General features: G+C 32.9%; 1 protein-coding gene across 7 annotated transcripts in view; it reads right to left on the reverse strand.

Moving 5' to 3' along the window:
* Positions 1-19,920, reverse strand: part of Stag2 (STAG2 cohesin complex component) — a 135,550-nt gene that overhangs the window by 41,902 nt on the left and 73,728 nt on the right. For all 7 annotated transcript variants that reach the window (XM_057759094.1, XM_057759096.1, XM_057759097.1 and 4 more), the window contains 10 exons: positions 17,194-17,290; positions 14,933-15,009; positions 12,739-12,943; positions 10,776-10,927; positions 8,252-8,325; positions 6,818-6,941; positions 5,741-5,839; positions 5,573-5,652; positions 1,910-2,017; positions 1,122-1,233 (listed from right to left, as the gene is read on the reverse strand). In XM_057759094.1, coding sequence (XP_057615077.1) covers positions 1,122-1,233; positions 1,910-2,017; positions 5,573-5,652; positions 5,741-5,839; positions 6,818-6,941; positions 8,252-8,325; positions 10,776-10,927; positions 12,739-12,943; positions 14,933-15,009; positions 17,194-17,290 — 1,128 coding nt within the window. The remainder of the gene's footprint in view (positions 1-1,121; positions 1,234-1,909; positions 2,018-5,572; positions 5,653-5,740; positions 5,840-6,817; positions 6,942-8,251; positions 8,326-10,775; positions 10,928-12,738; positions 12,944-14,932; positions 15,010-17,193; positions 17,291-19,920) is intronic.

Here is a 19,920-nt window from a genome sequence, read left to right on the forward strand (position 1 = left end):
GATTATAGTTTTCCAGCTTATTTTAAGGGTTGAAGTTAATCAATGGAAAACATTATTTATTTTTCAAACTTTAAAGACAAATATCTTTCTAAGGAAATATCCTCAATAATTAGGAAACTGGATTTAGTAATATACAGAAAGGATCATGGGATAATCAGATCTGATTGATACTATAGAAAACATAATTCTGCACATTTATAAAAAGACTAAATCAAACAAACATGAACCCTAAATAAATCTGAATTTTGAACCCTTATAAGACATTAAACAAATGCTAATTTAGTGAAGACTAATGTAAATCTGTTTATACATTAATATTAATACAAGACATGAAGCTGGGTGTTGAGGCTCACACTCAGCAGGCTAAGAGACTGCTAGGTGGTGGTGGTGCATGCCTTTATAATAACATCATTCGGAGGCAGAAGTAGGCGATTTCTGTGAGTTGGGAAACAGCATGAATCCCAGGACAAAGAAATGCTGTCGGGGGGATCCTACTTGAGGCAAAGGAATATGGATTTGAATAAGATCATGGTTTGTCTGAGCTAGTGAGATCCTGTCTCAAACAACAATAACAAACAAGAACATTTGAAAACGTAGAATGTTCTAAGTCTTTCTTTTACAGGGATTATCTCAGCATTGATTTAAAAAAATTACATACTTTTTTAAATCAGTAAGAAAGGCTAAAAAGGACTGAGTAACTTGGGGCTCTCTAGAGATGGCTCAGGGGTTAAGAGCACTGACTGCTGTTCCAGAGGTAATGGATTCAATTACCAGTACCCACATGGCAGTTCACAACTGTCTATAATCCCAATCCCAGGGAACCTGACACGCAAGGCAAAACACTAACGCACATAAAATAAAAATATATTTTTTTAAAAAAGACTGAGTAACATAACCAAGATTATACTATCAGTAATGAGAGGAATACAGTTGTAATAATTTCCAAAATATACGTCTTAATTGTTGAATATCTATCTTATTAAATTAGAAAGCACTTTAAAAAATTGAAACAGATCTCTGCTGCATTCAGTATTTGGGTATCTGAAAGATTTTAGATATATATCATTTTAATACCTTTCAAAAGTTTGAAATTAAGTATAAAATAAACAATAGCAACTAACCTCACTTTCTAAGAAGAAAAAAACCAAAGTCTTAACAAGGTTGGCATTTGGACCTTGTCTTCCCCTTCTTTTCATTATTCCATCTTCTTCTGGATCTCTACGGCTGAAGAGCCTATAGGCAAAGAGAAATACTTATTAGAAAACTATTTACTAATCACAGAAATTAACTTCATATTCCATACTTAAGCACCTAACAAGAAAATAATGTAAACCTGGGTAAGGAAGTATTAAAATATCAAGCAAATGATTAAAAAAAAACTTTTCATTTCAGTTTTGATAGTCCTAAGTCCTTTGACTTCTCAAATTAGTCATAATAAATTACAAATTCTTTTTGGAAGCCATACATTATTTTATACAATTTCTTTCTTTCATGGAAGTAATACAATTACTGACCTAAAATATTTATACACCATAATGATACATATTTTTCACTAAAATGGAATGTATCATTCTCTTTTCTTTCGGGAACATTATCTTAACACAATGACCATAACAGATAGTGTGGCTCTTTTTCTTTAGGGAGGACTAATGTTAGATAACAATTAAGATAAACCTAGTGTGCTTATTTCATACCAAGTAAATATCCTATGAGTTACTATCCCCCAAATAAACTTAATAAAATCTTAACAAAAATATTAGCCTAGTTTGATTAAATATGTTCTCTTTAAAAGTCACTATAAAATATTTGCTTAATGGTTTCTATGATCATATATCCAGAGATTCATCTGAAATCTTAAAAGTATGGAAAGAAAATACCATAAAAGTAAGAGAGTAATAGGAACATTTACTTTTTGTAGAGAAATTCTCCAGCTGCTACTGCTACTGGCCGATGAGCTGAATAAACCAGATGATAGACGTTTTCACAATCTTCTGCAGTAAGGACTTCTTCACTACTCCTAATAATAAAAAACAATGATAGAGATTTTAGTAATATCATGACTCTATCAAAATTTTATTAACTTAATTTCACAAAATGTCATGATAAACAATTAAGACTGAATATAGGCTAGGCATATTGGCCCTTGTTTGTTATCCCAGCACTTGAGAAGGACAGGCAAAAGATGATGTCCTCAGCTACACAGGAAGTTCAAGGTCAGCCTGTGTTGCGTGAAAAGAGGTGGGGAAGGAGGGAGGGAGGAAAGAAAATGGCAAGCACACAAAGCAAAATAAGAATCAATACAGGAAATGAAAACTTTAAATGGTTAAGAGAATAGTGTACACACAGTCTCTCTTCTATACGTAAACCTGTGTATCACAGTAAATGTGTGGTCAACAGAGAACAACTTATGAAAGTCAGTTTTCTGTATTTAAACAAGGTCTCTCTTGTTCCTTCTGTTTTACTACATATTCAAGGCTAGCTGGCCTGTAAGCTTCTGGCTGATTTTCCTGTTTCTGCTTCGCATCTCACCATAGAAGTAGATACATACCGCACACATGCAGTTTGTATGTGGATCCTGGACAATGAACTTGGGTTGTCAGACTTATGCTTTTACCCATGGTGCAAATTCCTAACCCATGATTTACTAAGATTTTGTTTGACTTTTTTTTTCTTTACATAGAATTTAAATGAATATTGCATCTTGGTAAGATTTTTGTAACTATATCTAAAACTACCTTCTTTATAATTAGTGTGGTATACATTTCAAATAAATTGGGGTAATAAGCATCACCATTTCGATACTACTATAGTCAATGAGATAATCTAAATTAAATACTAATGATGGCTACTTTTGATATGTTAATTCAATATTTTTCTATTAATATTTAAACTTTACCGCAAAGAATATAAATTACAGAATGTAGGCATTTCAAATTTTGATAGATTTTGCAAAAATATTCTTTGAGGAATTTATACCTGTCCTGGTTTGCTCTTGAAAAAATAATCACCACAGACCATTTGTTCTCTTCCAACATTATATATGAACTTATTTCTACATATGATAGGCATTACAATTTTTAAAATCTTCGCCAGTGATATTTTTAAAAAGTGGGGAGGTTGGGCATTGTGCTATACACCTTTAATCACAGCAGCACTGGGGAGGCAGAGGCAGGTGGGTCTCAGTGAGTTCAAAACAACTCTGGCCTACAGAGCTAGTTCTAGGACAGTCAGGGATAAACAGAAAAACCCTTTCTCGAAAAATCAAAAGTGGAGAGTGGGGAGGTGGTGGCACACCCACACTTTGAAGGCAGAGGTAGGTATATCTCTATGAGTTCGAAGCCAACCTGGTCTATAGACCAAGTTCCAGGACATCTGGGTCTATAAATGTACTATCTCTGCAAAAGGCTAAATATATTTTCATATGGATAATTTTTTTCTTGACAAATTTCCTATTAAATTTCTATAGCTTTAGTTCATACATGGAAATTAATTACCAGGATGTAAATATCTAATGTTCTAATCTAACATTTGCATTCTTGGTTCCTTACAAAAATATTCTTAGTTTTTTTAATAAGCTGAATGACTAAGCTGTTTGGGGAACTTAAGTAAGTACATAACATACTAGGCAAGCATATACTATAGAGCAACAATCTCAGCTTCTTTCTACTCAGAGATGGCAGACAGTTGCTCCATCCTGTCTTACTCAACATCCTAAGAGCTGGAATTACAGGTCTGCACTTCCACACCAAGCTTACTAGGTTCACCCATCCCTTGATATAGCATACTTGTCACACACACACACACACACACAAAAAAAAAAAAACAAACACAGAACAAAACCCATTTACTATTTTTTAATCAAGGAACCCCTCATCCTATAATAGAATCCTGAAACATACATAGTCTATATTTTTATTTTGTTTATTCAAGCAACAACATCAGAATTTTTAAGTTACTATAGCATTACAAGACAATTCTGTTCAGCTACTCCCTATTTATTTATTAGATAGAATTCTGCTTACAGCCCCGACACACAGACCTAAGAATGGAGCTCGCAATCTTGCATATACTGAGTAAATGCTCAAGCTCCTCCATTGGACTCAACCCAGCACCAATGTCTACTCTTAATAAATTTTCAAAAATCGATTATACTGATATTCTTATTAAGAAATGTTTGCCATTCTTATTAAGATAATTTAAACTAGAAATATTTAAGGAGACTATAGATCTTTAAGTATTGTTTTGTTGAAAAGGCTTTCCAGCTCAAATTTTTATGTCCCTTATTGAAATCGACTAATTTTTTTTTTCTGAGATAGGTCAATCTCCTGATGTTGCCCAAGCTGGCTTTCAACTCAGGTTAAAGAAATACTTCCTACTTCAGCCTAGGAGATATCTGCAACTAGTGGTGCACACAATTTATTTTAGATATATGCTATCTGTGTGTATGATGAGTTTCTTATTCATTTCCAGGTGTTTATTTATAAAATGTTTCTGCTATTATCAAGTTAGCACACTGATTTTAAGCATACCAACATACTATACAAGTACTTGCTAAAATACAGGACATGATATATATTCCAGAAAGCAAAGGACAATCACTGGTGCAGAAGATATGGCGGAATTGAAGCTGATGAGAGTGTAACATAACTACTACATAAACACTATGATGCTTCAGCAGAAAATTAAACAATGAACTGAAAATGTAGCCTATTCACTTCCCAGCAACCGCATCCCCACAAAGTCTCAGAGAATTACTATACCATTTAGCAATTTCTTTTCTCGGTACATGCAAAAGGACTAAAAGCAAGTTCCCAGACAGTTAAACAACTATGTTCATAGATACTTACCTGAACAGTCATAAATTGGAAACAGCTCATGGTTGCATCAACACATGAATGGAAAAATGCAACATGCTATATGCATAAATAAAATACTATTCAACAACAACAGGAGAAGCAATTCCTGATACATGTTTTTGCGTGACATGATAAAAGGACAAATATCATAAGTCTACTTCCATGAATGTCAATGAGAGGAAAACTCATTTGAGTGGAAAACAGAAGAGTAGTTGTGAGTATATGGCAGGAGAAGAAGGAGCAATTATATATTTAGTTCCAATATAAAATGATAAAAAAAATTCTACAAACGGATACAAGTAACAACTGCCTAACAATATAATACCTACTGTCACTGATCTTTATGCTTAAAATAGTCAAAATGACAACTTCTATGTTCTATATATTTTACTGCAATTGTTTTTAAAAAGTAGAAGAGTTCTTTCTTCCTCTGTTTTCTGAACTTTACATGAAGAAACTAGATTTCTAGCTGGGGCGGGATTAGAGTAGTTCACATCTGTAATCTCGGCTAGTTAGTTGGGAGTGTAAAACAGAAGACACATTTGAGTCCAGGAGTCTAAGACCAGAAAAGGCCTCTACCTCTGGTTGGTTGGTTAACTAATAATATTATAATTTAAGCTATTAAAATTTAGGCCTAAATGTATGTGAACCAAGTATATACTAATGTATTATCTAAATATCTATACATTAGTAATATAAAATAAATATATACTTACTGTAAAACAAGAGTGAGTAACTTTATTGCTTGTACAGCAACATCATATTCTTTGTCAAGAGTCATAGACACAATTCTATCCTAAGAACAAAAAAAGTAAAGTATTTTTATAGGAATAGAAAACTATTTCAAACTACAAATATTTTTAAATACTTCAAAGACTACTAACCTTGAAACGACTGGTAAATAGTTCCAGTTTGGAATTGAGTTCTTTGTTATAATAAAGTCCTTGTAGAGCAGTAAGACATTTGAGTCTTACTTCACCTTGCTAGAAGAAAGAGGAAACAATATATTCAAACTATATACTTCCAAATTCAAAACTGCAGGATATATTTTCTAGTTTAAAATTCAAGCAGCGTTTATTCACAAATATTTGCTAATGAAAAATATAAATCAGTACAAAAGATTAAGCAGTGACAAAACTGATATTTCTATAGGTCACTTGATAATATTTTTTTCAAAATTTATCATAGCAAAATAAGCAGCCTATTTCACAGCAAGTAATATTTAGAAGAATTACATACAAGAAACTTCTCCAAGGCTAATGAGGTGGCTTAAGAATTAATAGTTTAAGGGAAAAATATACTAAAAACCAGAAGTCAAATTGTAAGGCCCAATTTAAATAAGATACATGTTTATGAAAACAATAAAAATTCAAGAGAAACTGAACTGTAAGCCTGTGGCAAAATACTTGTTTAGTTAGCACAGAGCTCTGGGGTTTCACCCTCAGTACTGTAAAACAAAACTTAAAAAAAAAAAAAAAAAGATGTAAATATGTAAAACTCACATAACAAAGAGATTTTCCTAGTGCTCTATAGAATGTATCACCCATTAGCACTTACATGCTCCTAATTGTTTCAGCACAAACATAAAGTTGATACTGAGGATGAAAGCAGTGTCCAGGCTCAATAATCCAGGGGACTTTGGGTTAGAGACCAAATTTTGTCAGAGCAGATAGAAACGAACGGGGGGGTGGGGGTGGGGGTGGCGCTCAAGGGCTGTGGCCTAAAATATGCATACATAGATATCTAATTTTTTTTACACTGGATGTCTCTATATAGTCCTGGCAGTATTGAAGCTCACTTTGTAGATAATGCTGGCCTCAAACTCAGAGAAAGCCTCCTGCCTCTGCCTCCAGAGCGCTGGGACTTTAAGGTGTGTGTGGCTCAGATACTGAATTTATAAATGAGAATTGAAGACAATTAGACCAGTGCATAGACAGAAGAGTCAATGGGGCATATCTTACCTTATCATGCATAGTCCAACCAACATATTTTAAATAGCTGTCATTAAGAAAGGCATCACTATACATCTTCATCCAAATGCCAATCTCCTCAATGCATATAGCTCTGATTTCAGCTATTGCATCCCTAAATGGGGGAAGGGCAAGTAATATAATCAGTGCTACTACACTACCAGAGATATAGTGAATTCAAAAGATGTCATGTATTTCTAATCTACAATTAATATGACACCATGTTAACCTTTGTTGAAGATTTAAAAGATTTGAAAGGAATCATAGCCCCAAATATTAACATGTATACAGTCTAACTGACAAAGAACAATAAATGTAAAATTTTTAAATTAAACAAAATTGCTTAATTGCACAGTTGTTTAAAGAACCTGTCTCATAAACAAAACCTTTACTTTTACTCTAGACTTGTGATTCTCAACCTTCCTTATGCTGCAACCCTTTAATAGTTTCTCATCTTGTGGTGAGCCCCAAATAAAAAATTGTCTCATTGCTAATTCATAACTGTAATTTTGCTACTGTTATGAATCATAATGTAAATATCTGTGTTTTCCGATGGTCTTAGGTCTTCTTTCAAAAGAAAACAGGGAAAATAATAAAGCAAAATCATAATCTTCCAAGTATAATTACTTGATAACTATAAGATTTAGGCCAAGACTAACTGATTTTAGCTCATGATTCCTGTTTTTAAAGATAAAGTCTCACTTGTGATGCCCAGACTGGTCCCCAACTCTGGGGCTCAAGTGATCCTATTCCTTTCTACTCTTGGAATACAAGTATATGTCGCCCTACTTGTCTTTTACTAAGCCATTTTGAGTTCATTTTTTATTAATGGCAAGTCATTGAAAGCAAAGGATTAACTCAAAGAAGAATGTTTTAGGAAATTGTAATAATCAATAAATATGATTAAGATAAGGGAATATAAAGTAAGAGAACAGCAGCCAAAGATACAAAAACACAAGTGTTAATATGGGAATATTATTTTTAAAAAGCATTAAATGGATTCAGTAAGTACCAGTTGAGAAAATGAGGCTGAATAAAAATGGAACCAATATTTGTAAATATGTTATAAACTGTGCTAAAATTACCTTTCTTATCTGCTAAAACAAAATAACAAAATGAAGCATCTTACATTAATCTATCCAAATTTTCCCAGTAAAATTAAATAAAAGAATAAGGAATTAGCACATGCAATCAAGCAACACAATATACCCTGAAGCAATTTTGTACCCTTACCAAATAATAGAGGACTACAAGTCAGGCAGAGTCTTGCCATTTACTCAGATAAGAAATATCAATGTCAGAGCAGTAAAATGAATTTTCTAGACTTTCTCAGTGGTGGAACTTAGTTTCCAACATTTATCTTACTATACTACTCTTTCCCTTAATTTGTAATGTCTAACCCACAAACAAACTGTCTTCACTTACCGGTATCTATGTACAAACACTCCTTTAAATATTGCATTCATCATATTTTCTATTTCATCTTGATTTTCCTGAAGCTAAAGAAGAACACACCATTTCTTTTGAATTACAAAGGAACACAACCAAAACACTTAAAGGCTGTTGTAAGTAACAATGTATACAGATTCCACCAGAAATTGGTGAATACATTTTTTTGTTCTACTGGACTTAAGCAACTACAGAGAAAAAAATCAAATATTAAGCAAATAAAATCCCTTGATTCCTGAAATGCATGACTTAACATCTAAAATCTGGCTTGTAGATTATTTTTTCTACTGCATATGAATCTCCATGGTGTAATAACGGTTTATAGATTCCTACCATATAATGAGTATTCACAACAAAAAACAGGTAAGAAATTTTCATTCTTAGTCTGATGAAAAAGAAGTGTCATGTAAACTATGCTTGCTCAAAACACAAAAAAAGGTAAAATAAGTAAACATAAAAACTGTATTGTTAATAAATTGTTTTCAGGAAAGAAATACTGACTTGAAATAGTAAGTAATATTTCAATTCTTGATTAGTAAATATGTACTCACATACAGTATTATTTTATAGTTTTAGAATTAACAGAATATTGTTTTATATTCTAAGGAATATTATTTTATAAACTTAAAATAAAATATAAAATATAAAAACATAAATTTATAATCTAAGGAATATTGTTTTATAGTCATATTATAAAATTAAGTTTTATATTTCATGTGATTTTTGTAAAATGTATTTCTCACTGCATAAGTAATATCTTGTATTTCCAAATGATGTTAAAATGGGCATGTATTTATATTTATTAATACAGTCAAGCTGTCATTTTCAATTTGTTTAAAATTTTGACCATAGACTAAGGATATACATTAGCAATACAATATTTACCTACCATACCAGCTCTTACATTACAAAGTAAACAAAAAAAGGGAAGAAGGACAGCCGTGTAAGTAAAAGGGAAGTAGGAGGAATGGGGAGAGGAAAAAGAGGAAAGTGAAGGAAGTGAAAAAAGAAAGCAAAGAGAAGACGGGGAAAAGATGAAACAAAAACATAACAATGCTAATCTAGAAAAGGGGGTAATTTGTGACTGAGTCCAAGGTTTCCCACATGTAAGAAAGGCATTCATTCATCAATGAGCTATCTGTGTACCTTTTGGCATATTTGTACTAAAATTTTAATTTCAAGTACTTTTTCCGTTCATTCTATATTAATAATTTATCCAAGACTACAGGCATAATTTTGAGATAAAATATACTTCTTATTTGGAATGAACCTATCAAGAAAAATTAAGGTATAGATGCATCAATTCTTCATTTCAAATTACATGAAAAAATGAGAGACATAAAAATAACTTTGCCCTCCATAAATCTTTTGAAATAATTAACCTCAGTAATAGGTTTCATTAAGGCATTTTTACCCATGATTACCCCACAATTTGCTCCTGCACGTGCACATTTTCACCCCCAGAGTTTCCCTTTCATTCATGTGTACTCTATTAACCTCATTACTCTTTCTAGTTTCATGACTCAACTATATGTACACACCAATATAAAAATTTAAGTAAGTAGTTGTCTTATCTTTTCTTTCTTATTCTTCTCCCCACTCCCCTGAGAAAAAAAGGCTTTCTCCGGAACTCACTCTGTAGCCCAGGGTGGCCTCGAACTCACAGAGACCCACCTGCCTCTGCCTCCCAAGAGCTGGGATTAGAGGCATACACTACTACTGACTGGCTTGTCTTCACTTTTCTTAGCTTTATCAAATCAAATAATTTGAATAAGTAAGAAATAAAGAATTTAAAATTTTAGTTTCTACTTTTTTAAAAAAAATCCAAAGGGTGTGTAGAATATCATGAATCAACTACATTACATTTTTTCTTGATCATGCAAAATTTTAAGTCCCATTGTGAAATACAAAACATTTTATCAATATTGAAGAAAAAAACTTAACTTACAAATGAAGCATAAAGAGATTTCATTTATCAATGTTTAGGATAAAACTAGCACTGAATTTCATTTGAAACTAAATTTGGTTAGCAAATTCCAGTAAGAAGCTTTAAGTCATTTTACAAATGGAATTGACATTAACTATGAAATCTCATTTAATCCTATCAATAAATTGAGGAAGACAGTCAGGACAAAAACTGTCAGTAACACGAATAATTCTTGGTCTTAGATAACTTTCCAGACAAGTCCAAGTCATCTTACTCAAACACAATACTCAAGAGTAGCCTACACAGAAAACGTACAATGAGGTATTGTTGACAGGGATATTTAATAAAATTTGGAGTCAGGTGCATAGGCAATGTTTAAATCTTTCTTGGAACTTGGGTGCTGTAGCTCATTGGTAAAGCATATACATGGCATTAATAAGGTCCTAGGTTCTATCCTCACCACCAATAAAAAAAAATAAAACTTTAAAAATTATCTGAAACTGGCAATTTATAATTAATGGTAACCAAGTTAGTTGCCTATTAGTAGCCTAAATATTTAATACTAGAGTTTACCTCTTTACGCTTTTGCAGCAGGAGTTCTAGCCTCTCGTTGGCTCGTTTTCCAATCATTTTATTCCGTTCAGCCTCATATTGTCTTTGTGTATTATCCATATTAATGCTGAGATTTAGTGCCACATTTACCAAAGCAGTCATCAACTTCATAGCTAGAGTTTAAAGGAGAAAATGTTGAAATTAGTTAGTATAATAGATGCAAACTTGTATTATCAAGATCAAATTACGAGAAATTGAGCAATATTCTGCTTTTAGACTGAAATAAAGCATACAACTTTTTTCATAGCTGAAAGCAGCACATAATGTCTGGAATATTATGGGTCAGTAAACTTCCTACTTAGTAGCTATCGTGAATTGGATTATCTACTAATTCTCACAAAATCCCACCAAAACAAGAGCTAAGGAAATTGAAACTGAAAGACATTAAGAAATCTGGCCTTGGGGCTGGAGAGATGGCTCAGTGGTTAAGAGCATTGCCTGCCCTTCCAAAGGTCCTGACTTCAATTCCCAGCAACCACATGGTGGCTCACAACCATCTGTAATGAGATCTGGTGCCCTCTTCTGGCCTGCAGAGATACACACAGACAGAATATTGTATACATAATAAATAAAAATAAATATTTAAAAAAAAAAAAAAGAAATCTGGCCTTGAACTGAAAAGCTGGTTCAGCAGTTATAAGCACTGGCTGCTCTTCCAGACAACCCAAGTTCAAGTACCAGCACCTATATGTCAGCTCATAGCCATCTATAACTCCAGTTGTAGGGAATCCAAAGCACTATTCTGCCCTCCCCAAGCAACAGGCACACATGGTATACAGACATACATGGAAAAGAACATGCATACACATAAAATAAAGTATATTTTAAAAGAACAAAGAAATCTGTCCTATGTTACATATTTAGGTTCAACTGGAATTCATAACAATGTATATACTAAGTACAGAACATATTTACCTGACAGTATTTTAGAAAGTATTTCTTACAATGGTGTTTAAAGATTGTGATTTATCTTCTAAGAAAATTAAAGTTTATATAATATTCATTTTACCATCTCTCTGCCTAAAGTAGGAAGAATCAACTACTATTTTTAAAAGAATGTTTGTGATGGGCTCTTAACACTATTGCCCAGGCTAGCCTAGGACTGACTATATAGACCAGTCTGGTCTTTAGTCTCTACCTAATGACAATCCTCCAGTGTCAGACTCTGGGTACAAAGATTATAGACACAAGCCACCATTCTCAAATTTAACAGCCTCACATCAAATCATTTTGGGTTAAAAGAGTTTCTTAAGTATCCATTTTTAGTTTTCCTGTTGAATATCATCACAAAGACAATAAAATTGTCAAGAGACATAGATATGTATATACGCATGCATCAAGTAAAATGAAATGACAATTAACAAAAAGCTTTTTTAATGAAACGTCCTCTAGATCTCCACTGTTTGTTACTAACTTGAGACAGACTACTTTTGTCTGGTATTTTTAATGTATTAATCTTTAATACAAAAATCTAATTCCGTCCTTTCTTTACCATATTCCAGACCACCTGCCATATAGTACATTAAATGATATAACAAAGCAACAGTGTAATTTGATTTGTGGTTGTTGGGCTTTTATCTGTTGTAAGTTATTTAACACCTAGAGAAAAAAAATCAAAAATAAAAATACCAATCAACTCCCAATAGTTCACATTGGGCAGAAGATAAGAAATATTGACTTAGAAGGTCACTATATATATATATATTTAAAAGTAGCACTCAGGATACAGAAGCAGGAAAGTTGTCTTTGAGTTCGAGGCCAGCTATGGAGAGTGAATTCCAAGCCAGACAGAACTACACAGTGAGATATTGTCTCAAAAATACTTAAAAGAAATTCACAGTATTATTACTTGTTTCCTCATTGATGGTAATCTTCCTTGTCTATAAACAAAGGGAATGTTCATAAAATATTTCAAAATACCAACCTGCCAGGGTGCTTGTGTGTCGAAATGCTCTGACTTGTGAATCAGACAATCCAGTAAGAAGTGAAATGACAGTATCCATCATGTACTCATCATATATGATACTATATTGACATTGCCGCACTAATACACCAATGAACTCACAAAAACTGGACTTGAACTTCTTCCACTGAGGGCCAGCCATGGTGAGCGGATAATCCCCACTATCCTAAAAAAAAAAAAGTATGAAACAGAAATTCATTTCAAGTTCATAGCTTAGTTCATTTACTTTTAATGTACCCCAGCCAAAAGCATAAAAATACTATCTTATCCTACTTTTTTTTCAACAATGAATTCTCAAGGAAAGCAAAAGAATATGTAAAGACAGATGCATTCATCTTTGAACATTGAGCTTTTACTTAAGATCAAAGTAGAGATTTTAATAGACCTCACTTTAATCAATGTAGTTAAATATCAATTCTTGACATCAGTATTCCCTCATCAAATTAGAACATTCTTTTGAAAAGCACAAATATACCTACTAAATTTCTTTAGACCAAACAAAAATTATACCTTCTGTTTTGAAGTAATAAAATTGTATTCTCAGCCAGTCAAATAGAATAATATATAAAACAAAAATCAGTTAATTTTTTTCATTAGATTCAAGACACCAGATAGTCAATAGGCATACGCAATCACATAATTTAACAAATGCAAAATCGGGAATATAGCTCGCAGTAGAACACTTGGTAGAATGAGTAAGGGCTTTAATTTGACCATAAGCATCAATGAAACAAAATTAAATAAATAAGAGAAAAGGAAATGTAGCTACTACAGTCGCCCAAAGTTAGCACTCAGGTTTTCCTCTGTATAAAAATGGGGAGCATTCATTCTGAACTAAGAGCCTCCAGAAATCATTAAAAATACATGCTAGACTGAGTGTTTAGCTTAGTAGTAGAGCACGTGTCAAGAGTAAGGCCCTGGGTTTCATCCATAATATGTATGCACACATAAAAATATTTAAATGAATACTTAAAACAGATACCAATAGTTTATAAAAACTGAAAAAGTGCTTCTGACAAGAAAAACAAAATGATTTAAAATCAATTTAATGTTTAACTTCATAATTAATTTATTTAACTCATGCTATATAGAAGTCCAACTGTGCTTGAGAATAAGGCCCTGGAATACTCAAATAAAAGGATTCCTTTCTGTTTATTTTTTGGACGAATGAGGATTAAACCCAGGGTCTAGATCGTGTTAAATGCACACTCTTGACACTGAGGTACTGATGAGCTCATTTAGTTGATTATATTGAAATACAGTTGTGAACAAATTGGTTTGCTGAGATTTTTTAATCATATTTCAAGATGATTAACTCAAACCCTTGTTTTCTTTTACTAAGAAGGTTCTCATTAAAACATTTATTATTGAAAGATTAAAAAAATACCATTGCTCATAAATACCTTCCTGCTACTAAGGGACTGATTAATAGCACTTAGTGGCATCAAAACCATTTTAACAACTCATCTATCTCTGAGAATGAGAGTTGAAAGCTTTTTCATTAGACAGAGCAAGAAAAAAAATGACCAAATAAAACAAGTGAGACAAGTGTTTCTACTTGAAAATCCAAGTTATTTTGGAAGCGTAAAACTCCTAGTGCTGGAATACAGCTATGAATAAAAAAACACACACAAATTTCAGTCCTGGAGAAGTTCTCACTTTAGTAAATTTATCAGTGATTTATTGGTAACAATACTTCAATGACATTATTGCAATAATCAATTCCAATATATCACTATTTTTTGTTCATAGAGTTGAAATATAAGGGTTTTTATGTAATAATCTATACATTCTTCATCTAAACTACCTAGTTACTCAAATACTTGAACAGATCTTCATTTTCCAATATTTCAGAATGTTATATTTTCAATTATTTGTTCTCGACTTTTATTTTTATAATAAGTTATTAAGTTCTTGCAATATGCATAGAATTTTAAAATGCTATGCAATTTTCAAACATCTTCAGAGCAGCCTTATAACAAAACTATTATCCCCATTTACAGATAAGACTGATGCTAAGACAACTCACCTGAGGTTGCATAGCTATCATCTGATGAATACCATAAGCAATATCTACAATATAAGCACTTAAAAATATGTACATGTTAAGCCACAATTGACATGAATAAAATTATTAAAACATTTAGAATGTTACCTCATCAAATTCTTCAGTCATTTTTCGAATTATCTCAGAGTTCTGCATATGTCTAAACATCTCTGCTGTGACAACTCCTGAAATTTCCAAGTATTAGAAGTTAATATAAGGAGGAAAATAACTACAGAGAACATAAAATAGCACATCTATGTCTACACTCACAATAAAAGCATACTTCTTAAGCTGACAGGTATGATTCTTCCTAGCATGATCACTTTTGAACACTACTACCTGTATTACTTTACTCATACCGTGATATACTATAATACAACCATCCCTCTGTATCCATGGGGAATAGGATACCATAATTCTTGGGTACCCAAGTTTCTCATGTAAAATTGTGCTATATATGAATACAACCTATATATAGTAAGTATCCTGAAGCTATGATACTGTATCACTGTTTAGGCAATAAGGACAAGAAAAAATTCTGTACTTATTTGGGACAGGCCATTTTTTATTTTTTTTTAAATATCTAGATGTTATATCTGCTATCTATAAAAGGATGACTATATTAGTTTTCCCTCTTTAACATAAACAATGATACCATTTTAAAATTTCAGGATGAATGTGAAGACAAGGAAAAGTAACAGGCACAGTTCATTTTGACCATGTTCCAATACTGTGACATCCTCTCATCAGGCTATACAAAGATAAGAGTCAGAAGTTATAGGTCTAGTAGTCTAGTGGTTGTCGAAATATGTAAAGGTATTTTCAGTAATAGGATCCCACTGTTACGTTCTAGAAAATAACTTGGAGCATTGACACCTGTAATACTGGGGGTTTGTCGGTGCTGCTGGTCAACAACACCAAAAGAACTAACCTATTCCCAACAATGGGCTTTTTATTTCATAGGCTACTGAGCCTATGTTGGTTGTTCAGGAGAGGAACTGTTGCCCCGTTGTAAAGTATCTCCGTTCTAACTCTTTTTATATACTTGTGTGAGAGAATGGAAGCCTGCCCCTCCCTCCCTCTCCCTTCCTCTCTCCCTCCCTCCCCTTCCTCCCTCCCACACTGTGAGTGCATGTAAAATTAAGAAGATTCTACAAAGTAGGCTTCCATTATTATTTTTTCTAAAAGCCTTTAGCGTCATTTATTCTTTCCTGTATCCCCTCCTTTATCCTGCCCTCCCCTTCCCAACCAATTTAATCCTTTTTTTCCTATTACCTTCTGTCCTTCATACCATTGTGTGTATACTATGTATACATTTACACCATTGTGTATACTATTGTGAACCTGGAAGATTCAACCCTACTGTCTAGTTTTCAGAATGCTACAAGGTGCTATGTTTGTATACTATTGAAAGAAAAAATAATCATGAGTCTTACCAGGCCAAATATAAAACCAATACCTGGCACCATTATGGAAAAGGTGGCTAGATGGGTCCTACTACTGTCATTCTGGTAAATGGACAGAGTCTTAATGTAACTTCTAATGACTTCTCATTATACCCACAGATTGATTATTTGGAGATGGTGACCAACATACAGAACTACCAGCCAAGGTACAGACAATAAGAGACTACAGAATGCTCAGTCCTGAATTGAACATATATACTGATCTCCCTCCTCCCAAGATCTGGGTATCATTATGAAAGGGCAGAAAGAACATAAGACAAAGGAGGTAGATAACAAGAAAGCACTGTTTTCTTATACACAACAAATTAGCTGCACATATGCATTCACAGTGTATCAGAAAATATTTACAAAACCAGGGAGAGGGAAAATTGGTTTCCTCCAAGATTGTAGCCTCTAGTAATGTGACCACAGTGTAGCAGAAAGCCACAAAAGAACAATATGTTGGGTGGGTAAGGAAGAGGATCTGGGAGGAATTGGAAGGTGTTATAACCAAAGCACAATGTATAACATTCTCAAAGTTCTAACAAACTAGAGGCTATTATTTATGAGTTTTAATCCCTAAACTCTATTATTCTATACCATAACATCTAAGCCTATATTTCTTCATTATTTACCTTCTCCCTTTTTTCCACTTCTTCATTGCTAAACCAGATGCCAAAAGTAGGAAATCTAATAAAATAACTTAAACATTATAAATTGGTAAGTTTTTAGATAAATTTCATAGTGAATACACCTTTGTCAACAGACTTTCTTGCTTTGTTCTTTGCTTTTCTCCTTATACATTTTGCAGCTATAATGCAAATAATTCACTACCTTGACATTATTTTCCATGAGAAGGGATAAAATCTTTAAAAAAAAACTGGCTATCTAAGAACTTATGATTCTAAAATAAATATATTTTACCTTTACAGCCCGAACACTGAATAAAAAAGTTGATAAGGTCAAGAAGTGCTATATCTCGGTCATGCTTGTATGATTCTATCCAGTCATCTACCACTGACTAGAGAGAACAAGAAAAGATAAAAAATCATTAGTTTTTACTGATGGTCTAAGAAACAATTAACTCTAATGAAAGCCATAAAATTCAACATGATGTAATACCACATTAATTTTAAAATTTTCATTTTAAAATTGAAAGTTTGATTTTAATTTTAATAGAATCAAATTTAATAAAGTAACTGGCTGAAAATATAAAATAACCACCTACCTTCTAATCATTCATAATTATTTTTTAAAAAAACTGGGCCAATGAGATCACTCAGTAGGTAATGGCCCTTGTTGCTCAGCTTAGAAACCTGAGTTCAATTCCCAAGAACAAAACAATATTAGGAGAGAACCAGTCCCAGCATACTCCTCACGAGTTGTATGATGACCACACAGTCAAGTCATGACATACATACATGCTTGTGTGGTACATACACACACAAATTTTTAAACACTTAAAAATTTCAAAAACCAAAAACTAAGTTACATCACCATTCTATGGAATCTATAATTATGTCATGGATACATTGTAATATCCTAGAAAACATAATCACCCTTATATTTTCTATATAAAAAGAAATTCTTTTATATCACACCAGTATTTTGTGTTTTTACCATGGACGAAGGTAAGCGCTTTTGTATGAGCACATATGCAAAATGAAACATAAACTTTTGAAAATCTAGAAATTTAAGTAACAAAAACTAAGTAATAATGTTCAATTTTATAAAGTGTAATTGTTTCTTTGTGACATTAATAATATTCTAGGGAATATATCATCCTAAGATTTTCTGTATAAAAAAATGCCTCTGCATGTTCAGGGCGGTATGACCATAGACATGGAATGAGGCTTTAGCTAGCTTCTGCCTCTGGTTGGCATGTAAACAACACCCCTCATGTAAGAAAGAACCTGGCTCTAGAATTTTCTGGTTGAATATCAGACCTGGAGACATACATTTGAGATCTCTACCATAGGCCCTTTCCAGACCTTTTATTGTGAATTGTTAAAAACTGCTTTTTCTTGTCAGGCATGCATGTTGGGGGGGGGGGGATGATGCTACAAAGATGCTGACTGAGTTTTTCAGGTCCCAAGCGTCATGATGTTGACTAGTCAGAGACTGACTGCACTGCCAAGAAAACCCTGCATCAGACCAGATATGGCTAAGAGGACCAAAGGGAGAGGGGAGAAACTGGAAACTGACTGGGAAAGAAGGCCCAGAAAAGTAAATGGCAGACACTGATTGGAGGGGTATTCTGCAATGTACCCTTAGTGGCCTGGCTCCTGGCAGTAAAAAGTGGAAAGCGGTGGGATGCTGTCAATACCTTGAGACTGATTAAGCCAAATTTATTTCTTAATTCTTAAGTGATAGATATGAGGCTTCAGCATTGTCACATTTGAACACCAGTTATTTTCACCCACAAAAACAAATGCTGAACACTGTCTCTTCTCACCTGAATTTAAACAGATGACCAAGAAGCCTTGATACTGATCAGTGATGCCAGAGGCTAGACTAACATTCAAGGTAAAAACAGCAGTCTGGAGAGGGAATGTGCATGTTGGCACACTGCCTCAGACAAAGGCATATTGTATAGTATTGGGGGTCACTGTTTTTACTTAACTGAAAACATATCAAATAGAGCTGCCTACAAAAGTCCTTAATAGTGTAGTATGAACACTTAGGCAAAGCCCAAGTGTTGTGATCCATTTGTCTCCAGCAAGTTAGGCATTTAAAGCATTATCTGCCTGCCTTTATGACCTTGAATCAAAGTATAAACCAGAATGAAGGGTTACTGTCAAAGAAATGATGGGGAATTTGGTATATGACACTAACAGCATAACAAATATTTTCTTCAAACATTAAAAAAATGTTTTTTCTTGCTTGTGCATCAGCTGACTATTAAAGGGTTTGGAGAGCAAAAAAAAAAAAAGTCATACTTCTTTCTTTGTTTAGTAAGATATTATAAATAAAATGAGTCAATTTAAATGCACAAAAGTGATCAACAGTATTTGAAAAGAATGATTTAGGATGTATAAAGACAAGCAAAATTTGAATGGTACCTGTCACACAAATGCCAGAATGAATTCCACTATTATATACAATGTCATATGCTAATCAAGGTTAAACTTTAAATTTAAATATAAACAAAAATTGAAATTTTTAAAGAGGCAAAAGCCTGAATCAGTGAAGAGATAAAAAAATGCTTTTTCAATAGTGAGCCCTAATAAAAAACAATGCTAATTATTTTTTTAAAAAGGCAAATTAAATGCTAAATATATAATTCACAGATGTGGAGAGGCAATAGTATTAGATGCCCAATATTCCTAAACTTATCTCACTGTAATTCCTATCAAAATTCCAGCTGATGTATTTGTAAATATTAAAGCTAATCCTAAAATTCATAACTACAAAGGAAACTAAATATCAAAATCAGTATTTTAAAAGGAAAATATCTGACCTGGGGAGATACTTCAGTGGGAAAAACATCTGCCTCACAAGCTTATACATATACATACACATATATGTTACATATACATACTATATATGGTACATATACTACTTAACTCAAATTGATCAGATAACTTTAAAAAAGAAAAAAACTATAAAATCCTAGAACAAAAATAAAAAGGGAGTAGCTCAAAAGTATAA

The sequence above is a fragment of the Chionomys nivalis genome, chromosome X (genome assembly GCF_950005125.1).
Source record: "Chionomys nivalis chromosome X, mChiNiv1.1, whole genome shotgun sequence".
NCBI classification, from domain to species: Eukaryota; Metazoa; Chordata; class Mammalia; order Rodentia; family Cricetidae; genus Chionomys; species Chionomys nivalis.